General features: G+C 37.5%; 4 protein-coding genes across 5 annotated transcripts; 3 read left to right on the forward strand and 1 right to left on the reverse strand.

Moving 5' to 3' along the window:
* The first annotated feature begins 3,646 nt into the window (after positions 1–3,646).
* LOC112171303 lies at positions 3,647–4,828 on the forward strand. Its single transcript, XM_024308506.1, has one exon. The coding sequence runs from the start codon at positions 3,647–3,649 to the stop codon at positions 4,826–4,828; it is 1,182 nt and encodes a 393-aa protein (XP_024164274.1).
* Positions 4,829–6,632: 1,804 nt separating this feature from the next.
* On the reverse strand, positions 6,633–8,935 carry LOC112173750 (NKAP family protein UM04995). Of its 2 annotated transcripts, XM_024311434.2 has the most exons (6): positions 8,627–8,933; positions 7,985–8,063; positions 7,835–7,897; positions 7,266–7,310; positions 7,127–7,183; positions 6,633–7,024 (listed from the first exon to the last, which is right to left on the reverse strand). In XM_024311434.2, the coding sequence occupies exons 1-6, from the start codon at positions 8,863–8,865 to the stop codon at positions 6,932–6,934; spliced, it is 576 nt and encodes a 191-aa protein (XP_024167202.1). In that variant the 5' UTR covers positions 8,866–8,933; the 3' UTR covers positions 6,633–6,931. The 2 variants fall into 2 exon arrangements, 1 of the variants encoding a protein (XP_024167202.1); XR_002925682.2 differs by lacking the exon at positions 6,633–7,024 and having other exon boundaries at positions 7,124–7,183; positions 7,266–7,450; positions 8,627–8,935.
* A 119-nt stretch (positions 8,936–9,054) lies between these two features.
* LOC112168777 (eukaryotic translation initiation factor 6-2) lies at positions 9,055–11,661 on the forward strand. The gene is made up of 6 exons (XM_024305695.2): positions 9,055–9,187; positions 9,641–9,734; positions 9,843–10,070; positions 10,160–10,290; positions 10,908–11,018; positions 11,134–11,661. Exons 2-6 carry the CDS (start codon positions 9,725–9,727, stop codon positions 11,389–11,391), a joined length of 738 nt encoding a protein of 245 aa, XP_024161463.1. The 5' UTR covers positions 9,055–9,187; positions 9,641–9,724; the 3' UTR covers positions 11,392–11,661.
* A 1,922-nt stretch (positions 11,662–13,583) lies between these two features.
* Positions 13,584–17,872, forward strand: LOC112172940 (uncharacterized protein C57A10.07). The gene is made up of 3 exons (XM_040509312.1): positions 13,584–14,561; positions 16,600–16,721; positions 17,348–17,872. Exons 1-3 carry the CDS (start codon positions 13,964–13,966, stop codon positions 17,669–17,671), a joined length of 1,044 nt encoding a protein of 347 aa, XP_040365246.1. The 5' UTR covers positions 13,584–13,963; the 3' UTR covers positions 17,672–17,872.
* Positions 17,873–21,884: the final 4,012 nt, after the last annotated feature.

Raw genomic sequence — 21,884 nt, forward strand, 5'->3', positions numbered from 1 at the left:
TTTATTAATTATATGTCATAAAAATAATTAAATAAATTGAAACTGCCTAGGCCCCTAGGCGCTAGTCCTCGGGTCACTGCCCGACTAGCGCCTAGCGTTTTGTAGAACCTTACCTGAGACCGTCGAATTTGATCCCACAACCTATTCATTGAAATGAGGGAAATTTAGGAAATATGTAATGCTAGAGATATGAAAAGGGTGAAGGTTTGTTAAGCTCGGATGGTGTGTGAATGTAGTGAAAACATCATGTCTATTTATTGAAATTTTTCACACATAAAAGTGTCGGTGAGTTATCACTCACTCATTTCAAAAAAATTGTCGGTGGTGTGCATGTGATAAAAGTGTCGGTGGAGTTTTAAATTTTTTCACACTTTTCAAAAAACTTGTCGGTGGTGTGCATGTGATAGGTGGAGTTAAAAAAAGTTTCACACTGTCGCTGGAGTTAAAAAAAAAAAAAAGTGTCGGTGGACATATAATTTGTCTACAAATAAAATTTTAGTTGGTTGCATTTTCAAATTGTTTATCAATACTATTTATTTACATCATACATTTCTCATTTTCCAAAAAAAAATAATAATAAAATATTTGATAAACAGTAACTGACTAGTCACCCTGACCCAACGGGTGGAAGCAAAGATCCAGTGGCAGTGAATAGTTTCCTGCCCTGGTGACTCAACGGGTGAACTTGCTCTAAGTGGCTCTCTATTATAACTTTTAGCTATCTTGCTCCTAAATATAAAGAGCGAGATGAGACTCTCTATAATTTAAGACATTCATTTTAAGTTATTTTATGTAATTTATAAATACATTTAAACTATTTAATCTTCATTTAAAAAATAATATAAATTCAAAACTAGCTAAAAGAACACTGATGCAGACGTATTTCTAAAGTGGCTAGCTAAAATGACTTTTTAGCTACTTTGGCTAAAATTTGACTCAAAAATGGCTAGCATTGCTAAAGATGCTCTAAGGGCATCTCTAACAGACTAGCTATTTCAACAAAAAGTTAAAAATTTGACTAATTTGAGATAGTTTTAGCACTCCAGCAGAATAGCTATATGAAAGTCAAATTTGGCTTTTGCTAAAATCTCTAGCTAAATTTAGTTAGGGAGGAGAGAGAAAATAACAAAAAGCTAAACACTCCACGTTCAATTTTTTTAGTTTAGCTAACACTGCTGGAGGAAAAGCTAGAAATTTACTACCTAAATTTAACTTTTAGATGATTTAGCTAAAAAAATAGCTTTTACTGTTGGAAATGCTCTAAGTGGCTCTCTCTTATAACTTTTAGCTATCTCGCTACTAAATATAGAGAGCAAGATGATGCTCTCTATAATTTAAAACATTCATTTTAAGTTATTTTATGTAATTTATAAATATATTTAAACTATTTAATCTTCATTTAAAAAATAATATAAATTCAAACTAACTAAAATAGAGAGCATTGATGTAGACGTAATTCTAAAGTGGCTAGCTAAAATAACTTTTTAACTAATTTAGCTAAAATTTAATTAAAAAATGGCTAGCATTACTAAAAATGCTCTGAGAAACAAATATATCTCAACCACATTCTTTTTTTTTTTATTATTGTCAAAAACTAGAAAAGAAAAACCTGATGTGTGTAATGTCAGCTGCTAGTGGAAGGCCTAGATTTGGGTTACCTTGGGCTGTGGGATTATCAGGTTGCATATATGAAATAAATTATAATTTAAGTACAGATTTATTACCCAATATTTATTTCGAGAATTAGAAGTCCTTTGTTCTGCAACCCAACCTTATGGAAGCCATTCATTGCCGACAGAGAACTTGTCAAAGAAGAATGATTGACCTCTCCCTATTTTCTTTTTTCCCTTCTCTGTAATTCTCGGCATGTCATAACCGTATTGGGATGTAATAGAATTATATAACCTACTACATCCCCGTTATTCAAAGATGCCCGAGTCCTATGGCTATCTAATGTCACATATGATATCATATAATTTCTTAGAGGTTCAGGTGGTGGTGATCTCTGAATGAGGCGATGAGAGCAGCCCTGTGGGACAGTGTTAGAGGCATGGATTCGTAAGGGTCAAGATGTCATATTAATTATCGTTTTCACAATGTGTATCATACCAATTATATATTCCAATTTTAGTTTGGTTTTCATCAATTCTCCGAAGCATGTTGTTAAGTTCTTGATTGGACTTTATGCTTCAAAATCGTGATGAAAGTTAGATTTTGTGTTCTCATACTACAAATTATCTATATATGAGCGAATATGGAAGTATATTACGCACACACTCTCCTTTGAAGCCAAGATGGAGACATACACCAAACTACTTCCCTTCATGACAATGGCATTCTCACCGCTGATCAAGTGAGGACGATTTTTACTCGCATCGATCACGTGTACTCACTACTCTGGAGGGGGAGTTGACTCGAGCATACGTACTTTCTTCACAAGTTTAGTGCTGTTACCGGGTTGATATGCCGACACTTCTTTACCAATGATGTTGGCACTTTATTGGATTTGGAGTTTCGTTTGTCAATATGGTCATTTTTCAAGCTTCATGGTGTACCGGAGATTTAGTTGCTCCATTAGTGTTATTTTGGAAAATATGTTCATGATAATGGTTAAAGGTCGTTATGAGTGTGCCATCAGTGACTTGTTTGTATCATTCATAGCTCTTATAAGTTCTTTCATAGTAATAGAGGATCTATAAATCTTTCTTTGTGGGTGTTATATGCGTCCTCCTTGGTGATAGCTTCCTTACTTATCCTATTTTCCGTACCTTGGATACTATCTTGCATTTCAAGAATACTAGCCTCATGTGAAGGCTCTTCAATTGTATGTGTCAGCAGTCAGCACCAGACCCTCGACGGGTGGTAGCCATTTTCATGTTCAAGGGCAATAGGAACCGTCTCGATCTCGATGGTTTCTTTTGTTTCAGGTCCTCGTCGGTAAACATTAGCAACACCATTCGCTATATTTATGGGTGTGCGTATGCTGGGTGTATTATAAGGAGGGCAAAATTAGAAAATATGTGACAATTGTATACCAAGGAATTTGCTGGGTTCAAATAAAAGCTCCTCACAGTTCTTTGTTTTCTTTCTAAGTCGAGAGATTTAAGCAATTGGACAAATCAAATTACCGTCTTCCCGTCTGGCATGATTTATCATATTCAAAGAGAAGCCAAGAGCACGGTTAATATGGGATTGAAAGGGTGGGTCAGAAAATTGTAATCCAATTTCATTGGAGCACATCTCCATGGACTTTACAAGGAGAAGGCTCAAGCAGAGAGGATTTCATTTCGATATACGCACAAATAAAATCCTGGAAATTACTTTCTAGCTTTCCAAGAAGAACTATGTGCGCATTTGCATTAGCCTGAACAAAAAAATAACAATACAACCCAAAACCCAGAACCAAAAACCAAATACAAAACTCAAAACGAAGAGACCAAAACAGAGAACTCCAATCTCTGCCCAGATGGGCGTGGAGGCTGAAAGGTACTATGAGAAGTGTAACCCTAATACACCTTTATATAGGGTGAAAAATGGTTAAATGACAGATTTGCCCCACCAATTTCTGTAAATTTGCCATTGTACCTATTTACAAGAGGGATTTGGGTTTTGGGATTTTGCACAGTGCAAGTGTCCACACTGAAAGATGAATACGCTCAACGGGTTGAGGACCCTGGCATTGCGTTGTTCAATATTCACTATACCCTCATCACAATCACACTCCTCTCTGCAAAACCAGTTATTTTACAGACGACACATTTCCACCACCACCACCTCAGAAATCCAGGCGAATATCACCGCGAATTACCTCATAAAATCATGTGGGTTCTCACCGGAAGCTGCGGATTCAGTCTCCAAGAAGTTCAAACTGTCATCCCAAGAGAGAGCAGACTCTGTTCTGGCGTTTCTGAGAACCCATGGAGGACTCTCCGAAACCCAGATCTCAAAGCTTCTCAGGTCATACCCAGGATACCTTGCAGCGGCCTGTCCCGAAAAGACCCTTCTGCCCAAGATTGAGTTTTACAGATCCCTTGGACTTTCAAAGGAGAACTTCGCCAGAACTGTGTCTTCAAATCCACTGCTTTTGTCAGTTAGCTTGGAGAAACGGATCCTACCAACTTATAATTATCTCAAGAGCTTTCGGCTTTCAAAGAAGAACGTTGCGTCGGTTTTCAAGAGCGGCGCGAGGATATTCTTGGAAGGTCACACCAAGAATGTGGAGCCGAATCTTGGGCTGTTGAAAGAGTTGGGTATGTCCCAAGAATGCATTTCTAAGTTGCTAACTCATTTTACTCACTATCTGATGCTAAAGCATCAGAGGTTTCGTCAAGTTGTGGATGATGTTATGGAATTGGGTTTTAGTATGGATAAGTACACAGCTTTCGGGACGGCAATCCGAGCATTTTGGGGGAAGGATAGTAAGTTGAAAATGAGTCAATGTAGAGAAGTGTATATGACCAAGTGGGGTTGGACTGAGAATGATGTTCAGTCTGCGTTGAAGAAGTATCCCAGGTGTATGATTCTGTCGGAGAAGAAGATAGAGCAAGTAATGGATTTTATAGTGAACAAGATGGGATTGGTGTCAGGGAGAACAATGGCCAGATACCCTCAGATTTGGACTTGCAGTTTCGACAAGAAAGTGATCCCGAGGTGTATGGTTTTTAAAGTATTGTTGCTGAGAGGATTGGTGAATGAAAACTTGAGTTTGGGTTATGTCGTGAATATTAGCGAGGACAAGTTCTTGGAGAGGTTTGTAGGAAAGTACTTTGACCAAGTACCACAATTGATGAGTGTGTATCAAGGGAAAGTGGATATCCAGGATCTGTAATGGTTTGAATTCGGTGAGAAGAGTAGCATTATAAGCTTTCACCCCAAACTAGTGAAGCAAGGTTGTTGGTGAAGAGAATTGTAGGAAGCAGATGTTCACATTTTTATGTCTTTTAGTGGAAACCTTGTAATTTGATTGAAGTTCACTATCAGAAGCAACTGCATCATTTTGATGTATGGGCAGTCCGTTCAGTTGTTAAAGTTTTGGTCTTGAAAGAGGTTAAAACTCTTGGCACCCATGTATTGCATCCAGTGTAAAAGCAAACTAGCAGCCTGCTTTTTTGCCCCAATCTTGTCAAGTAAGGTTTTTATTTATTGGAGATAGAGATAAATTCGTTTATTAGGCACAACTTATATACTTTCTTCTTGGCTTCTCTCGATATGACTACAAATAGCTTGCAGTTAGTATGTAATTCATAACTTTGATTATGGCCTAAAAATTTGGTTTTACAGAACATACACATATATTGCTTGTATGGGATTCTATCTAATCTATTATGTGAGAGTGAGTGGAAGAACAAAAAAGAAAAAAAATTAATTTCTTGTCTACTTCAAACTACCAGATACCTGTGCCCTGTTAACAGAAATCCTGCACAACTAGCTAGACTTCTTCACTGTTCAGTGACCATGTCGATTTAGGGAAGATGAATCGATGCATGTTCGTTTCAGGTTTCCCCTTTAAATTGTCATTGACGCATCCAAGAACATACAATTAGAATCCCCAGAGTGCGGCCATGTTTCCCCTTTAACTGCACTCAGTTTTGGCCCCTATAAGGAAGGAAATTGATTGAAAGAATAATAGGCGTTTGAGTGTAGCCATGTTTCTAGCTTTTAATTTACAATTGGGAAAAACTTATATAGTTCTTCAATGGAGAACTTTATTGAAATTCAATTTTAGAAACAGCTGCATTATTCGTTGTTGTTGTAGAGATGGATGAATAGTAACAATGTTTTAACACATTCCCCCAATCTTGGTGTACATTCGAAAGTTGAAGCACCCCTTTGCTTGTGTTCATTGGAGTTGGACTTCTAGAATAGCTTACTGTGCAGCTGATGTTGCTTTGCTTGTTGGGAGGAGGATATGCCCTCAAAACTGGGTTGACCACCCCTCATCCTCCCTGGTTTATGTTCTTGTTTTGAGATCAGCTACTCTTGTAGAGGTTCAGCTGTAATGGGACGAGGTCGAGTTTGTAAGAAATTGTTTTCTTGCTCTAGCTTCAGAGTTGGAATGGCTTTGTTTTATTTAATTTTTCTCCTCTCTTCGTTTCCTGTCTGGGGAAATATTCCCAGGCTTCAGGATGTTGTATATCCTGTCTTTTTCTTTTTTTTTGAAAGGTATGTCCTGTCCTTTTTGTTTATTGAAAGCATCCACCTATCCTGGCTCGCGATGTACACGGGTAAATTACATTCAGGTGATTCAGCCATAGTAGAAGTTTTAACTGTGACGCATTATGCAGGTCTCCAATGGCCTGCTTAATATTATGAGATATTGATCCTTCCGAGCAAAATATTAGGCTACTGTTGGTACCAGTGCTGCTTCTTGATAAATGTCAAGTTGATAATGCATTAAAGCAGCACAAGGATTGAAATATACTATCACTATTGGCTACATATACATCACCAAAAGAACGGTACCAGTCTTTTACTTGACCAAACGGGATCATTTTCCACGTAGTAGCAATGCAAAGGCAGGCAGGCAAATCCAAATGGAAACAAGATGAGCTAATGGTGAATCCTTGAAAGGATAAACTTTCCATATATGAACTTATAATGGCAACACCACAATACAATGCCCAAATTTAAGATTGTCAACTAGGGTTTAATTATAAATGGTAGGAAAAATACTTGAACCCAAGTTCTAATTTGCTCAATCATGACTCCAACTTGACAATGTTATACATTCATCATCAGTAACAGAAACATAAAAAAAAAAAAAAAACAATGCAAAAAACTAGGAGCTAAGGGGAAAATATCCTTTGAACTGAACAATTCCTTCATTCGCATCCTGATTCTTAGTCCATGGAGACTAGGCAACATCAATCAAGAGTAGCATTCAATAACCACAGCAGTTCATTCGTTTTGTTTTTTGCAATCTTGTCCTCCATCAGTCGAAACTAGCATTCAAGAACTTCAGCAATTCATTCCGTTTGTTTTCTGCGGCCTTGTCCTCCTTTGTTTTGTCAAGTTTCAACAGAATCTGCACCACAGAGAAAAGAGGATTTTTTTCTGTATTCAGGACAAAAGAGCAAGAACACAAAAGTAGATGATCACAAATGCCCCTAAATCCCTTAGAAATAACCTTTTTGCCAGAGACAGCGCTGCGACGCACTCCATCATCTTTGTCACGCCCTAAAAACTGTATGAAGAAACATAATTATTGACGTGTTTAAAGAAAACAGAAAAGTTGGAATTGTAATTATCAAGAGTGAAATGAAAACCTTTGAAAGCCGAACAGGGCTGCTATTTCTCTCATTCTGCTGCTTCTATATTCCTCCAATTACCAGGAAAAAGGGAAGAATCAACCCAGAAACATCATCCAGGCAATCCAATCAAGCGCCCAGTAATCATGTCGCAGATCCCAGCTCCAATTTAAAAGAGCCAATCCATAAACAGGCAGAAAGTACTATAAGCACCTCAGAATAATCAATGTATATAAAACAATATGCATGTAAAGCAGAAACTTGGCATGTGTGTATGACAGATTCATTAGCTAATTCTCTTTTGAGTTTGGAGCAAGATGCAATCATAAAAAGGACAATGAGTCAACTCATACTCATAGGCCAGACGCATTCAAAAATATCCTATGGAGGCAAGATCCAATTCTGATGAAGAGTTCCCACTTACACTTCTTATTCTGTCTATTATTTTCTTACTAAACATCTACAAAACGCAGTTGATTTTCCCTGAATATATACTATTTAGCTCATATTGTAGAAATGACAATGAATCAAGCTACAGAAAACAACCATATGGAGCCAAGTGACCTATAGAAAGAATACTAGCTTACCTCTTTTAGTTTACTCCTATGACGTTTATGCCGATGACTCTTGCTCTGGTCCTTTTCTTTGCTCTAGCAGACAAATGAGCGATTGATTGAGATCCAGCACGAGCAGAAAATTAATGTAGCAGGAGAAATAAATACCAAACAACCACCCACCTTCTTCTGTCTGTCATTCTTCTTGTGCCTCTTTGACTGACTAGATGTTTCAGGCTCACTGTCTGAAGAGCTATCATTTCTGCATTAAACATCAAAAGAGGTTAAGAAAACAAAACACATCCAACTGCGCCTATGGACTCAGACAGCATTCCGCAGTAACATATGATTTCATATTAAAATTGCATAGCAGAAACATTCACGACAATTTATAAATCACTGTACTATTGAAAAGCCAGCTCTTTTCACACATATTGTATGGTTGACACGGCTCCCAAGATCCACACACTTCCTCAAAATTGAAATCCACTACTTCCCTAAACTTCCAGGTCCAATACCATTCAATTTCCTTAACCAAAATAACCATGTTTCTAAGAAAAACGAAGAATTCAACTGAAATCAACTAAATCTACTAGTTGGGTCGTTTCAAATCTTGTAGTTACTATACAAACGCTAGCCAAACTAGTCACTCCAAAGTTGCACAACATATATATGCACAAATTTAGAAATACCCAATTGGGATTTACTAACAATATTCTAAGATAATTCATCTTTTCAAGCTTAATCAACCACCAAAGATAGAAACAAAAGTAAAAAAAAAGTCCAGAAAGATGGGTAATTTTTTTTTAAAAACTTGTTCCAGACCTGGAATCGTCGGAATCAGACGAGGAGGAGTAGGAATCAGAAGAAGATGAGGACTGGTGGTGGCGGTGCCTACGACGTCGTTTGGCGTGGGAGCTACGACTGGTCCTCTTTCGGATCTTGAGGGCATCTTTGTCTTTTTCTTTATCCTTGTCTCGGCGGCTGCGGTTGTGTCGGCGATGACGGCGCCGAGACCCAGACGACGAGTCCGACGACAGCGAAGAAGACGAGGAGGCCACCATCTCCGTCTTTCAGAGAGAGAGAGAGAAAGAGAGCGAGGGTTTCACAAATTGTGGTTCAGACCAATAAAACAAACTGCTAAGTATTTGAATAAAATAAAAATAAAAGATTCTCCTAGTGGGCCGGGTTTGGGCTTACCCGGAGTCCTATTTTGTTTCGGTGACAATGTTCCCTTATTCTTTTTGGTTTTGGGGGCCAAAACCCCTAAACCCTTTATATGTGAGGTTGAAAGAGCACAACTCAGAAAGCGTCTCTCTTTTTCGTCTCCAACGACAGAGCCGCCGCTTGCTGCACCTTGCGGATTTTGTCTTCACTTTTTGCTTGGTGGGTTTCTCTGCTTTTCTCTTAACTTGGTTTATTTGATTTGGGCTATGCTGCGTAGAATAGACCGATGTGTGTGTTTTTCCAGCTTTGTAAGAGAGTTTAGGCAATTGGGTCTTTTGCTTTGGTTTGATTTCGGTAATTTCTATGGATTTTAGGGATTTTTCCAGTGAATGATGCTCATGGGTACAGCTTGTTTTGATGGATTATGATATGTGCAATACATTCGAGCTGTTTTGACGGTTGAACTATAATTTAGTATGCTTTTTAAGTAATTGTGATTCTGATTCCGATTCCGATCTCGATTATTTATAATCACGTAGTTTGCACTGCTAGAGATGGATTCTCATTGAGTTAATAGATTAAAAAGGACTGGGAATTTCTGGGATGTTTATATGTGTACATGTGTGTGCATGTGTGTAGCTATGTAAGCTTATCAAACTTCTTGTGATGCAGGCTTTTGCATCCACGTTGAGTAATTCGTGAATCTGCTACTAAACATACATATACTTCCGTCTCTTCCAAAGTTGCTTTGAATCCATGGCGACCAGTAAGTCTTTGTTTTCCTATCCTTTGTCCAAATTTTGCTTGTAAAATATGTATGTATGATTATATATCTGTGTCTGAATATTTGATGAAAATGTAATTGGGTGTGAAGGGCTGCAATTCGAGAACTCATGTGAGATTGGGGTGTTCTCAAAGCTGAGTAATGCGTACTGTTTGGTTGCCATTGGAGGCTCTGAGAGCTTCTACAGTACATTTGAGGCTGAGTTGGCGGATGTTATCCCTGTGGTTAAGACCTCTATTGGCGGCACCCGCATCATTGGTCGCCTCTGTGCCGGGAACAAAAATGGGCTTCTTCTGCCTCACACCACCACAGACCAAGGTTTTTTTATTTCTCTTATCTTTGTCTTTTTGGGTATGATATTATTTGCTTTGCAACTTATTGATCTTCCATTCTTTTTTAAATTGAAGAACTACAACACTTGAGGAACAGCTTGCCTGACCAAGTCGTTGTTCAGCGCATTGAAGAGAAACTATCTGCTCTTGGTAACTGTATCGCATGCAATGATCATGTGGCTCTTACACACCCTGATCTTGTCAGGGTACTCTCTTTATTCTTTTTAAAAGTTGGTATTTTGGTTATTGCATGTTGCTTACTTTCCCCTGCAAAATTCATTGAAGTACTGAAGCCTAGGGTTACCATCCTGTCCACAACCAACAAATCCATTTATCCACCAAATTCTTTAGAACCAAGTCTTTCTTTCAAATGTTATGTGTTCATCTATTGTAGGTTCTGTAAGTTTAAATTTTGAGTTGCATGTTTTGAATGAGATCATATGCATATGTGGCAGGCAGTGTTTCTTGTGCTTATTGCATTCAGTATTTCTTGTGCTTGTAAACAGTATTTCTTGTTCTTGTTGCAAGCTGACTTTCATATATGTGGCAGGCAGTGTTTCTTGTGCTTGTTGCAATCAGAATTTCTTGTGCTTGTTGCAATCAATATTTCTTGTTCTTGTTGCAAGCTGACTTTCATATGATCTTAGAACAGCCATGAAAACATTACTAGGAATCTATTAATTCATGATCTTTTTGAACTAGAATGTTGCAGTGTGCATCCTAAGGCGATCAATTTGTTTAGCAAATGATATAAATCATTGAATTCAAATACAATATTTCTACTGCATTTGTTCATTTTGTTTTACTTGTTACTTTTTCTCAGGAAACTGAGGAGATGGTTGCAGATGTTCTCGGGGTGGAGGTTTTTAGGAACACAATTGCTACTAATGCTCTTGTGGGCAGCTTTTGTGCCTTGTCCAACAGAGGTGGCTTGGTAAGAACTTTATCTCTGGTCGTTTTGAGGCATTTTTGGTGAAAGATTTCATTATGTAACTGTTCATGTTTTTTTTTTTTCTTCCACAATCCTTATCTTTACATACTTGGTGCAGGTTCATCCACACACATCTGTTGAAGACTTGGATGAACTTTCAACACTTCTTCAGGTCCCTCTGGTTGCTGGGACAGTCAACCGTGGTAGTGAAGTGATAGGAGCTGGCATGACAGTGAATGATTGGACAGCATTCTGTGGGTCTGATACAACTGCGACAGAAGTCTCAGTTATTGAAAGTGTGTTCAAGTTGAGGGAAGCTCAACCTAGTGCCATTGTGGATGAAATGAGGAAATCATTGATTGACAGTTATGTCTGAGCTAAATCTCTTTAATACTAAACTGAAGAAGCTATCTTGAAAGTCTTAAGTAGAAAATATCTAATTTTGCCAAGATGTATAATTTCTTTGCCAGTGTCGATGTTAGGACCATGTTGGATTTGGGTAATTTTGTTGTTGATTATGTTGGGAAGAGCTGAACCAGTATTGGATGGGTAATGTTAAAGGGATGCTTTACAGAATGCTGTCTGTGATCATGTAAGAAGAAGACTACAATATGTTTAATATGTTTCTGTTACATGTGTTTTCTGATGATGCTCCCTAACAGTGATTTATGCTCGGTATTTTTCCCTTTTCTGCTGCTATGATGATGTAGGGTTTCTGGATTATTGAATATGTAGTGTATCTGCAACCGAATTCTCGAAATCTTTTGTTTATCTGGGGTTAATTTTGTTCCTCAATCAACTGTGCTCCCTTCCTATGGTATAAATCCACAGGGCACTACACCACACAAAAGAACCACACTGCTACGATTATGAGTGGCTCTGCCTGGTTATCATACTGGGGGATAGACTGATAGTTGGCTATTGCACAGTAATTCTGGGTAAATGAATAGTTTACTGCATACTGCTTCCATGCCGACCGAAATTCATATATACGTAAATCGCATGCATCGTCAAAACACTAAGAAATCACCGTTTTAATTGATGTTCAGGAACCTCCTTATCTATACTCTCAGATGAGGGTTTAGGCGCCAATTTTACAAGAGACATGGTTTCAAAAGGAGAGCTCCTGCTAAGATCCGACCGGAAATATAAGTTGGGAACTCGGAACCTAACTTATTAACTTGTGGCACCACCCTGTACAATGTGGATTAAATAATTTAATTACCTATTTTCTAATATTGTTCATCGAGTCATCAAGTGAGAAAGAGCATAATGCTAAACTACCTTTGAAGATAAATCTACCATTACATTTTGATACGAGCCGACTTGATTAAAAAAAGTCCTTCTATTGAGGACTAGTCGAAGACTTTTGTGTGAGACCCACTTTTCGATTATATTTCCTCAAATCAACCATTAGATGTTTAGATATTTATGTGCAGATCATTTATGCAATTTTCCAACTAAATTGAAAATTGTTAAAGCATTCATAATCATGATTTATCAATTATGAATACGAACAATTTATGTTTAACAAATTTGGTTCGTTCATTGATTTGATCTAGCTAGGTACCTTAATGATTAGCAATTTGGAAGAAAATTTTCAAAAGTGATTGTTAATGCTCAGAATACCGCCATATGAAGTCGGCCTCCGATAACGTGGACGAGGGTCCAATCTTCCGATATGTATAGAGTTCACGAAATCCCGCTAATATGTCAAGAGAAATACAACGGTGTCAAGAGGGGAGACCGGCGTTGGCGGTCTTTGCTCCTCCGATGCTAAAGTTAAACGATGTGCTTGTATTGACAAATATAGCGGTAAATAGCTATTTAATGCATAATGAATGAAGAGAGAGAAGTTGACCTTTTATAGGTGACATAGTGAGTTACCTCACTCTTGTTTTCGATGTGGGACTGATACACTTCAGTTTGCTGAGTTTTGGTCCTTTCTGCAGAGACAACTTTGGGTGGCGCGTGTCGGCGTGTCAAGGCATATTTCAGCCTGGAGTTGGCTTGCCGGTGGAGGTTGTCTGTTTCCAGGGGTTACATCATTGAAGTCAATACGACAAGGTGACATGGTTAAGTATGAGTGCTGATTATGGCCGACAAGTGTTATGTATGTACAATGATATACTCATGCATACATAAATATCTAACGGTTGATTTGTCGTAATGTAATCGAAAAGTGGGTCTCCCAATCGTTGATTAGAATGTTCTCAACTAGTCCTCATTAGAAAGGCTTCCTATTTTTTTAGAAGAGTGAAATTCACACTCCGCATTTTACAATCAACACTCCATGTTTTCTTTCTTAGTATCTTAAGTTTTTTTTTTTTTTAATTTTTTTTTTTGTAGTGTGCATTGTGAAATGCGATGTTAGTAACTTAGTATACTAAGAAATGAAGCTTGAACCGTGAATTATAAAATAAAGAGGGTGAATTTCACTGATTTTATCTTTTTATTGAAGATTGTAAACAACCGAAAGGGAAATAAAAAATAAATAAAAAAATAAAAACTTTTTCTTGTTGACCCCTCAATAAATAACTTAAAATTGACTAAACGTCTAAACCCCACCATATAACGAAAAAAAGAAAAAAGAAGAAAATGGAAGTCCAAATTTAAAACCTGGATCTTCCCTGCATTTGAATCACAAAAGATTCTCCGAAACCTGAACGTTCTCAGTTACAATCACTCGCACCAATTTCCGGTGAGCTTTCTCTCTCTGCTTTACCCGTGAGCTTGAACCAATTGCAAATCTATCTGATTCTCATCAAAGCTGCACCCTTTATCATATTCACTCATTCATTTTGATCTCTGATACATAAACTAGTTAGATCTCTCTATCCAGTTGTCAACGTTGTTCTGCATTTGTATCATCAAATTCATGGTCACCATTGTTTTTTAGCCCTAAATTTTGATCTGGGTAATGCTAGTTTCAATTCAACTCGATCCCCATGAGCAATAATCCATATGGGTCTGGCAATCCCAAGTCCCCCAAGTCCTTTGTTGCATACCCAAGTGGTGAGTTTGATTTAGAATCTGGAACCATCCGAAGAACCCGAAAACATAGAAAATCGAAACTCCATCCCATCAAAATGATTAGGTCTGTCGGGAACCGCATGAAGTACTACTGCAAGCTGCACCCTCTGTTGGTTTTTATGATCACTTTGTCAGTTGGGGTCACAATTCTTGTACTGTTGCCTGTGTATGAGAACCATTTTCAAATGAATAACTATCAAAAATTTGTCATGGATTTCGATAGTTATCCTTTACCGAATCTCAAGAATCTTGTCATGGTTGCTGGGCATTCAGTTTATACTAGTAATAGCTGTGGAAAAGTTGATAAGGAGGATTCTTGGTTTTTGGAGTCTTATCAGAAGAATCCCGGGCAAGCTTCTACTTTTGTGGCCCATATACAAGAGGGAATTGAAATTGCGGCCAAAGACAATGCAGCTCTGCTTCTTTTTAGTGGTGGAGAAACTCGGAGAGATGCTGGTCCTCGGAGTGAGGCGCAGAGTTATTGGGCAGTTGCTGAATCAAAAAAATGGTTTGGTGAGTTCCTGCCAGTTACCATGCATTAAAAAAAAATTTGGTATGGAAAATGATTATAGGACGCTGTTTTCTCATATGTATCATTGCTTATAATCGGTTTGTCACATGTCTTTTCTCCTTGAATTACACTTGTTGTGAATAATTTCTTATGTTTGTTTTGGGTGGCAGTTACCTAAAACTTGAGTCCTGCTAAAAGAGATAAGTTTCATCAAGTTAGCAAGTTAAGTTATGATGTTAATTTAAAATAATTAGTTTTACTTAATATTGATGCTTGTGGGGGTAAAGCATGGCTTTATTTCTACCGTGTTCAAATTTGACTTCTGAATTGTTATAGGCTAGACAGGAAAATGAACTTCTCTTGGAGAAGATGTTTTAGAAGGAAATAAATATGTTATAGTTATATCTGGAGCTCTGCTGGATTATATTTTATTTAAAAAGTGCCGAGAAGTAATCATACTTTGTTCGTTACAGTAAAAAAAGTGTAGCATTGTATTTTCACTTAAGGCTAAGATATCTGAATAAGCATGGTGATCTGTGATGAAGTGTCATGTTGACTATAAAAATTGCTTCCACTGAAAACTCTTTGCAGACATTATGTTTCTGTTTTTTGTAAATGACTGCTCATGAAATTTCTATTTGTCGACAAGTTTGCTAAGAAACAAGATAAACCACATCATACAAGTTGCAAAATGATGATTTCCTTAGAGTTTATAGCATGGAATCCCTTACTAGCAATTTTCATCAAGGAAAATAAACGCATATCTTTATGACTATCCTCTGGGGAAAGCTCATATCAGATTTGTGAACAGTTCATATTCAATTTATCTGAGTCTTTGATTCCATTTATCCTGTTGTCTTTGGCCTTTGGATGAGAGATGAGTCCATATGGTCATATTGATAATGCTTGTATCTGTCAAACCTTTTGGATAGTCATAAATTGCAGAATCAGAATTACAATGGTTTTAATATCTGGAAATTACAATAGTCTTAAGAGGATATTTCTGCAAAGGCTTTTCCTTCTCTTAGATGGAAATTGCAGGAGGAACCACAAAAAAAAAAAAAGGAAGCTGAAGCAGGAGTTACACACTTGCGCTGAATTTAAACATATGGCTTTTTTGCTTCTGAAAGACTTATTGTTTTGCAACTGCAGTTAGCAACACTACACTGGCTTATCACCTTTTCTATTACTGTTGCTGTCATGCTACCTCAATTATCATCCTTTTTCTTCTAGTCCCTCCAGCATCAACATTACTTCTAACCTTCTCTGCTCCTATTACCTTCACTTCTGTAATCTCTCAAATTTTAGTCGATTTCCAGTCCAGTTATTACCACCTATAGTAGACGTACTTTCTCCAAAAGTCATTTTAAAGCCCTATCCGTATCTGTGCAACATAGATTACCACTATGCTACTACTACTACTAAGTAACCTTTCATTTAGTAGTGTGATTAATCTTTTTCACTATGATTGCAGTCACCGTCTCTAGTAAACAAAATAATTTTATTTACAGAAGTGTGCAACTTTGCATAGTACTTTACCGCGATGATCTGATGGCAACAAGTTAATTTGATACTTCTTGAAGTTACCATAAGAATTAACAAATAAAGGGGTAACCGATGCAAAAAATTTATTGGTTTTTAATGGCCTTTGCTTCCTGTTGTCAGTGGCATAAAAGTTGTATGCATTGGTAGATGCAATACCCGGTTGTTTGCAAATCATCTTTCACAGTGGGGGGTGATGGTGAACAGAGGGAGCAAACTAAAGTATTATTCTTGCCTTATTATCTTTATCTCATACTATTGCTTCTTCTCCCTAAGCTTCTCAAGTGAGCCCCCAAAATCTTACTACTTAAGCAATCTGGTCTGGTATTGATTGTAATGTTTTCTCTCTCCAGTCGCAAGTTCTTAATTTATGTTGTGAGGAAGAAGAAAATACTATGATCGTTTAACCGTCATTTGTATGCATGAATATGTTGGCTCTGAACCATCTGATACTGATTCTTTAACTCATATTTAACTTATACATGATGGTTTGTTTAGGCAAAGAAGATCTGAGACGGAGGGCACTCACAGAAGAGCATGCTAGGGATAGTTTTGAGAATCTTCTCTTTAGTGTTTGCCGATTTCGAGAGCTTACTGGCATGTATCCTCATAATATAACTGTAAGTCGATGTTATTCAACCTTTGGTTATACTTATTTAGAGCTAAGCACAGGTATGTAGGCTGAACTAGATATGCAGTTAGGATGTACTGCAAAATTCACACAGGAGCCTCAGTATATGCATTATCTGATACATAAAATACAAAACATTTGTCTCTCATCTCTTAAAGTGTTATGGTTGCAAAGGCGTGATACAAAAGTATTACCTTGCCGCTCCAAAGAAGCCATAACCTTTTGCTTCTTCTTAAGCATTAATGAAGTAAATGTCATAGTAAAAGTCTTCATATGTTGTTGATATGGTCCCTTTTTTTGGTAGATCAAACGTATGATATGTTTAAATCATGATTACTTGTTGTCTTTTTCATTTCCCTTTTGGATCTCTTGCATTGTGAGTATAGCACCAAGCATTGATAAGAATTTTGTCCATAATTGTTAGAGCACGTTCATTGGCTTGTCTCCTCACACGTTAGAACTGATTCTGCCACAGAACATGTTGGTTCTGTTTTGAGTGTTTTTAGTTTCCTTTTGATTTGATAAAATTTGTTGGCTTACTAATATGTGAAAGCTTAAGCTAGTTCAAGTTGTACCCAACAATAGTTCTGTAATTTTGCATGGTTTGCAATCCAGGTCGTAAGTTATGATTTCAAGGAGGAGAGATTTGCGCATTTACATAGGTCTGCAATTGGCTTTCCAGAGTCAAGGTTCTTCTATGCTGCTACCCCAGCAATTTCTACTGCAAAAGAAGCAGCTCGAAAAGGAGAGGCAATCGTGCGGGCTCAGTTCCAAGAGGATCCATACGGGTGTCAAGGTTCACTTCACCGCAAAAAACTAGGGCGTGATCCTTTTCACCGGACTATTCCTTATCCTAATGGATGTCCTGAAATTGAAGGTCTATTCAGGTATTGTGGGACTGCTCCTTATCCAGGGTCCCTCCCTTGGTCTCATACTTAAATTGATGAACAATATCCTACTTTACCTTGATTTATAAATAGGATAAATCCACTTAAACAGTCAGAAGAGGAGTTTTGAATCTCACAATAGTATAGTTTATTTTCCCTTCTAATTAGTCTTGTTCAAAAATAAATATAAAGTTATATATAGAAGAATGAACGAGTTGTTCGGTTGTATCGGATTCACATGTTTTGATTAAAATTTTCTATATTGTCAAATGCATCTTTCACACCAACATGTTTTCTTAAGGAAAAAGCAGACTACTTAGTTAGACCCTTATAATTTTATGTGCGGTGGATTGCATAACATCACCATATTGGCTAATAATGAACGAGTAATTATATTAACACGTGCCATATACTTAATGCACACCACTGTTTTTTTATATATTTTTAAATACTTTTTCACCCTTACACTAGGGATAAAACCAGGTCAAGAAAAAAGATTTCGAACTGCTGTGATCTGCAAGAGATACAACGTCCGAATGGAGAGTAAAAAAGATTAAAGTTTTAGTCTTGTTTAGGATTTAGGAAGCTAGCCTAGCAAGTTTGGGAAAGAAAAAGATTTAGTTCATTTGGAGCGCTGAGGTGGAAGAAGATTAATTCATTCTCTGAAATGGGTTTTATGTCTTATATTGTATTTGGTGAGGAAGAGAAGCATGAAGAACAGCCTGGGAATAAAAAAGGGATTAGGAAAGCTCGATTCGTAGAAGAAGAGAGATTGAAATATCCTGATTTAAGTATCTAACATATACAGTATATAACTCCAAAACCAATTTAATTGAGCTATAATCATATGACAAATAAACATATACACCATCAAACTTGAACTTTTATATTTGGTTTCAGTGTAAGAACGAGACAGAGGAAAAAATTTGAAGCATAACAACAAGTTTAAAGAAAAAGTTTGACAAAAAATTTGTTGGAGTGTGTATTAAGAAAATAGGTATGTGCAAATAAAATTTTCCATAATGAACAGTGTCAGTTGCTGAAAAAGAGTAGATGTCAAACAGCATATGGTAAACTACACAGATTGGCATCCAATCTGGGCTGGGTTTTTTCACTGACGTTGCACTCCTCAAATATTATTCTTTTTACCGTCCGATTGTTATAAGCAGTCTGCGTTGAGTACATTAATGTATTAATACGTTAATTTTGATGATTTTGAAAATAAAATTAAGGCCCTGGCTCCATAAAGTTGTGGATCAATTATTTAGCTGTAGATCGTAGACCGTGAAGCTAGTCTACCATTACAGAAAAGCCACCCTGTGTTCCTCAGGTATAGGCCTCATCAACGGGCCGAGCCCGGTCCATTGGTAGCGGGTTTGGGCCGGGCTGGGCCTTACTCCATTTTTAAATAGTAGCGGGCCGGGCTGGGCTTTATTGTAAATTGAATGATCCAAGCTCATCCATTTAATGCGGGCCTCACAGGCTTTTTCGGGTTGGGCCGGGCTAAGCCTTGCGGGCTTTTTCTGGGCGGGCCTTGCGGGCTTTATTTACAAATAAATCTTTAAAGATAATATTTTTTATAGACTTATATTTATATATCATATACTCCAAAGAGAAACCTTTATCAACTTAAATAAAATGGGAAAACCGACCGTTGGATGAGATTATTATAATAAATTATGAGTGTGGTAAAAAATTTAGCCAATTTCACTATATTTTCGAATCCGATCGAATTGGTCAACTGTCGTCGCTTGTATGTTTTCTTAGTTGACCAATGGCATGACGACCGCGAAACGTGCTTATTTTTTCACATCATGTTTGTAAATATACCATCGATGGATGTGCGTGGACATAAGATAAAAAAAAAAATAATAATAATAATTACAAACACATTGGCCTATACCAATTTTCCTCCTAAAGTTGTATGACTTATACATTGCATTTAAATTGTTGAGGTTCATTCTAAAGCAACCATGAAGTGGAAAATGAATTCGGAGAAACCAACCGTTTGATGGAGAGATTGTAATGTTTTATGGTGGTTGTAGAAAATTCAGCCAATTTGGTTCTCGTTTCGAATTCGATCAACTAGCTCAAACTTAGTTACTCTTATAAACCTATATTTATATATCATACATATGGCTGTCAATGGGTCGTGTCGGGTTGGGTTCGTGTCGGGTTAAGATATTTATCATGTTGCGAAATATAAACTCAAACCCAACCCATTTAATAATCATGTCAAAAATTTAATAGAAAATTACATAGTAGCACATGACCAAAGATGTAAACACATAAAACCCACTCTAAAAAAGATTTATACAAATAAGGACATGAGTCCAGGCCCAAAAGCCAAATGATACAAGCCTGACTCCCAATTTTAATGGAAAATGACCAAAATACTCAGTTTGATGAAATATTTACGCGTATGCCACTGACCCAATTCTAACACCCCAAAACAGAGAAGCACTCGACCATTCTCGAGACCCAGCGACCCGAAGAAGACCCGACCGAAATTTCCGTTTCCGGCGACCAAATGACGGCAAACCACCGGCCTCTGGTTCGTCTCCTCAGCGCCGATCTAATTCTGGTCTTAGCTTTCCCGTTCGATGACGGACGGCGATGGAGTGAAGCTTGAATCTTCAGTCAGTTTCTGGGAATTCAATTTCCGCCATGCCAAGAACCCTCAATCTGGGTATTCCAGGAGCATGGTCTCTGCTTCAGTGTCTACACCACGCGCTCGAAGAAGAAGCGAGCCTCAGCCGAGGAGGCTCTGAAAGCTCCGGCGTCCAAGAAGCAGCGACCCGTATTAGGAGAGATCACCAACTCGCTGGATCTCGTTTCGGTTCTGAAATCGGCACCAAAGAAACAGAAAATTGAGTCGCAAAAGGAGAAGAAGAGGGACTCAAGACGGAGATAGGTGTAAGCTCGATTGATCTGGTCAAATGTGCTTACTCTTTTTCTATGTATAAGCATCTTCATAAATTGGAGGTAGTTTTCTGATTTGGAGTTTGATAGTATTTCAAATTCTCAATTGGGTATATGGATTTTGTGGTTGAGATTTAGAATTTGGTGATTTGGATTTTGCATTTGGCACTAGCGTTCTGGAATGGATCAGAATTTGGTTTTCATAATATTAGAATCATTGTTTTTCGTGTTCAAATTTTATCTGGGAAATGATGCATAATTAAGGATCCAGTTTCAGATATACCAAATCCGGATGGCAGATTTTTGCTTTCATTAGTTCACTTAACATGGATATGGTTATTTATGATTAGTGATAGTTTTGGTCATTGAAAGCAGAAGAAGCTTAGCTCAAATAGTCGAAATGAGTTTGAACTTTTCTTTATCAGATTTTTGATTTCTGTCTATGCAAACAATTTTGGTAGCATAGTGGTGTTTAAGGTGAAGCTAATGGTGGTGTGTGATTCAGGTGGAGGGGAAGAATAGACCTTTATGTGGTTACCTGGAGAAGGTGCAGAATTGTATTTCAGAACAAATGTGAGAAGTCCTGGTGGATTGGTTGGTGGAGGTTGTGGAGGAATACAAGTTTGTTTTAGACACCCTTTATCTTACCATATCATATATTGACAGATATCTTTCCAACTCATAATCGAAACACCAAATTGGAACGTTAGTTTTGTAGTAAGTGTGAAGTATTTGCTGCTGTATTAGTTCTTGATTGCTTGTGTTTTGTTCTTGTATTTAAATTTTTGGGTTTTGGGTTTGGTGTGGTTTGGAGGGTTTGATTGAAATTTGAAGCTATATTTTGGGTAAAAACTGTAATTCAATTCAATTCCATTGTTGCATATGGATGATACAATGGTTATTTAAATAGAAGAAGGAAAAGGATGAAGTGGGGGTAGAAGAAACTGGTATGGAAGATGGGGATCATGCTGGGAATGTTGCACCTCAACATTCGGATGAGAAGAAAAAGAAGAAAAGAAAGCAAAAGCAAGTGCTTGACCTTCGATTTGAAGCAGAAGCACTCGAGCAATCGGGAGGCCGTCTGAAAAGAAAGGAGCGCAAGAAAAAGTACTTATTTTTGTATCCCATTTTCAAATGTTGAATTTGGGTGGTGTGTTAATGAGAATAGCGTGCAAAAGTGAAAAGGTTGCAGTTTTGTTAGGCTATTGCATCATTGCATTGATCAGGTCAAGCATGTTATCCATCGTCTATGGATTAATGACCAGCCTTTTGTGTTCAAGTACTTGGAAGCAAAGAAAAACAAAAACAAAAAGGGCAAGAAAGAAGATAATGTAGGCAATGAC

This window comes from Rosa chinensis, chromosome 6 (genome assembly GCF_002994745.2).
Source record: "Rosa chinensis cultivar Old Blush chromosome 6, RchiOBHm-V2, whole genome shotgun sequence".
Lineage (NCBI taxonomy): Eukaryota > Viridiplantae > Streptophyta > Magnoliopsida > Rosales > Rosaceae > Rosa > Rosa chinensis.

Coding starts and splice junctions, on each gene's coding strand:
- LOC112172940 (XM_040509312.1), top strand. CDS start 13,964: ATGAGCAATAATCCATATGGGTCTGGCAATCCCAAGTCCCCCAAGTCC. Junction 14,562..16,599: donor TGAATCAAAAAAATGGTTTG/GTGAGTTCCTGC, acceptor TGGTTTGTTTAG/GCAAAGAAGATCTGAGACGG. Junction 16,722..17,347: donor TGTATCCTCATAATATAACT/GTAAGTCGATGT, acceptor TTTGCAATCCAG/GTCGTAAGTTATGATTTCAA.
- LOC112173750 (XM_024311434.2), bottom strand. CDS start 8,865: ATGGTGGCCTCCTCGTCTTCTTCGCTGTCGTCGGACTCGTCGTCTGGG. Junction 7,311..7,834: donor ATAGGAGTAAACTAAAAGAG/GTAAGCTAGTAT, acceptor GGAGGAATATAG/AAGCAGCAGAATGAGAGAAA. Junction 7,184..7,265: donor GCCCTGTTCGGCTTTCAAAG/GTTTTCATTTCA, acceptor TTCTTCATACAG/TTTTTAGGGCGTGACAAAGA.
- LOC112168777 (XM_024305695.2), top strand. Junction 10,071..10,159: donor TCACACCACCACAGACCAAG/GTTTTTTTATTT, acceptor TTTAAATTGAAG/AACTACAACACTTGAGGAAC. Junction 11,019..11,133: donor TGTCCAACAGAGGTGGCTTG/GTAAGAACTTTA, acceptor TACTTGGTGCAG/GTTCATCCACACACATCTGT.
- LOC112171303 (XM_024308506.1), top strand. CDS start 3,647: ATGAATACGCTCAACGGGTTGAGGACCCTGGCATTGCGTTGTTCAATA.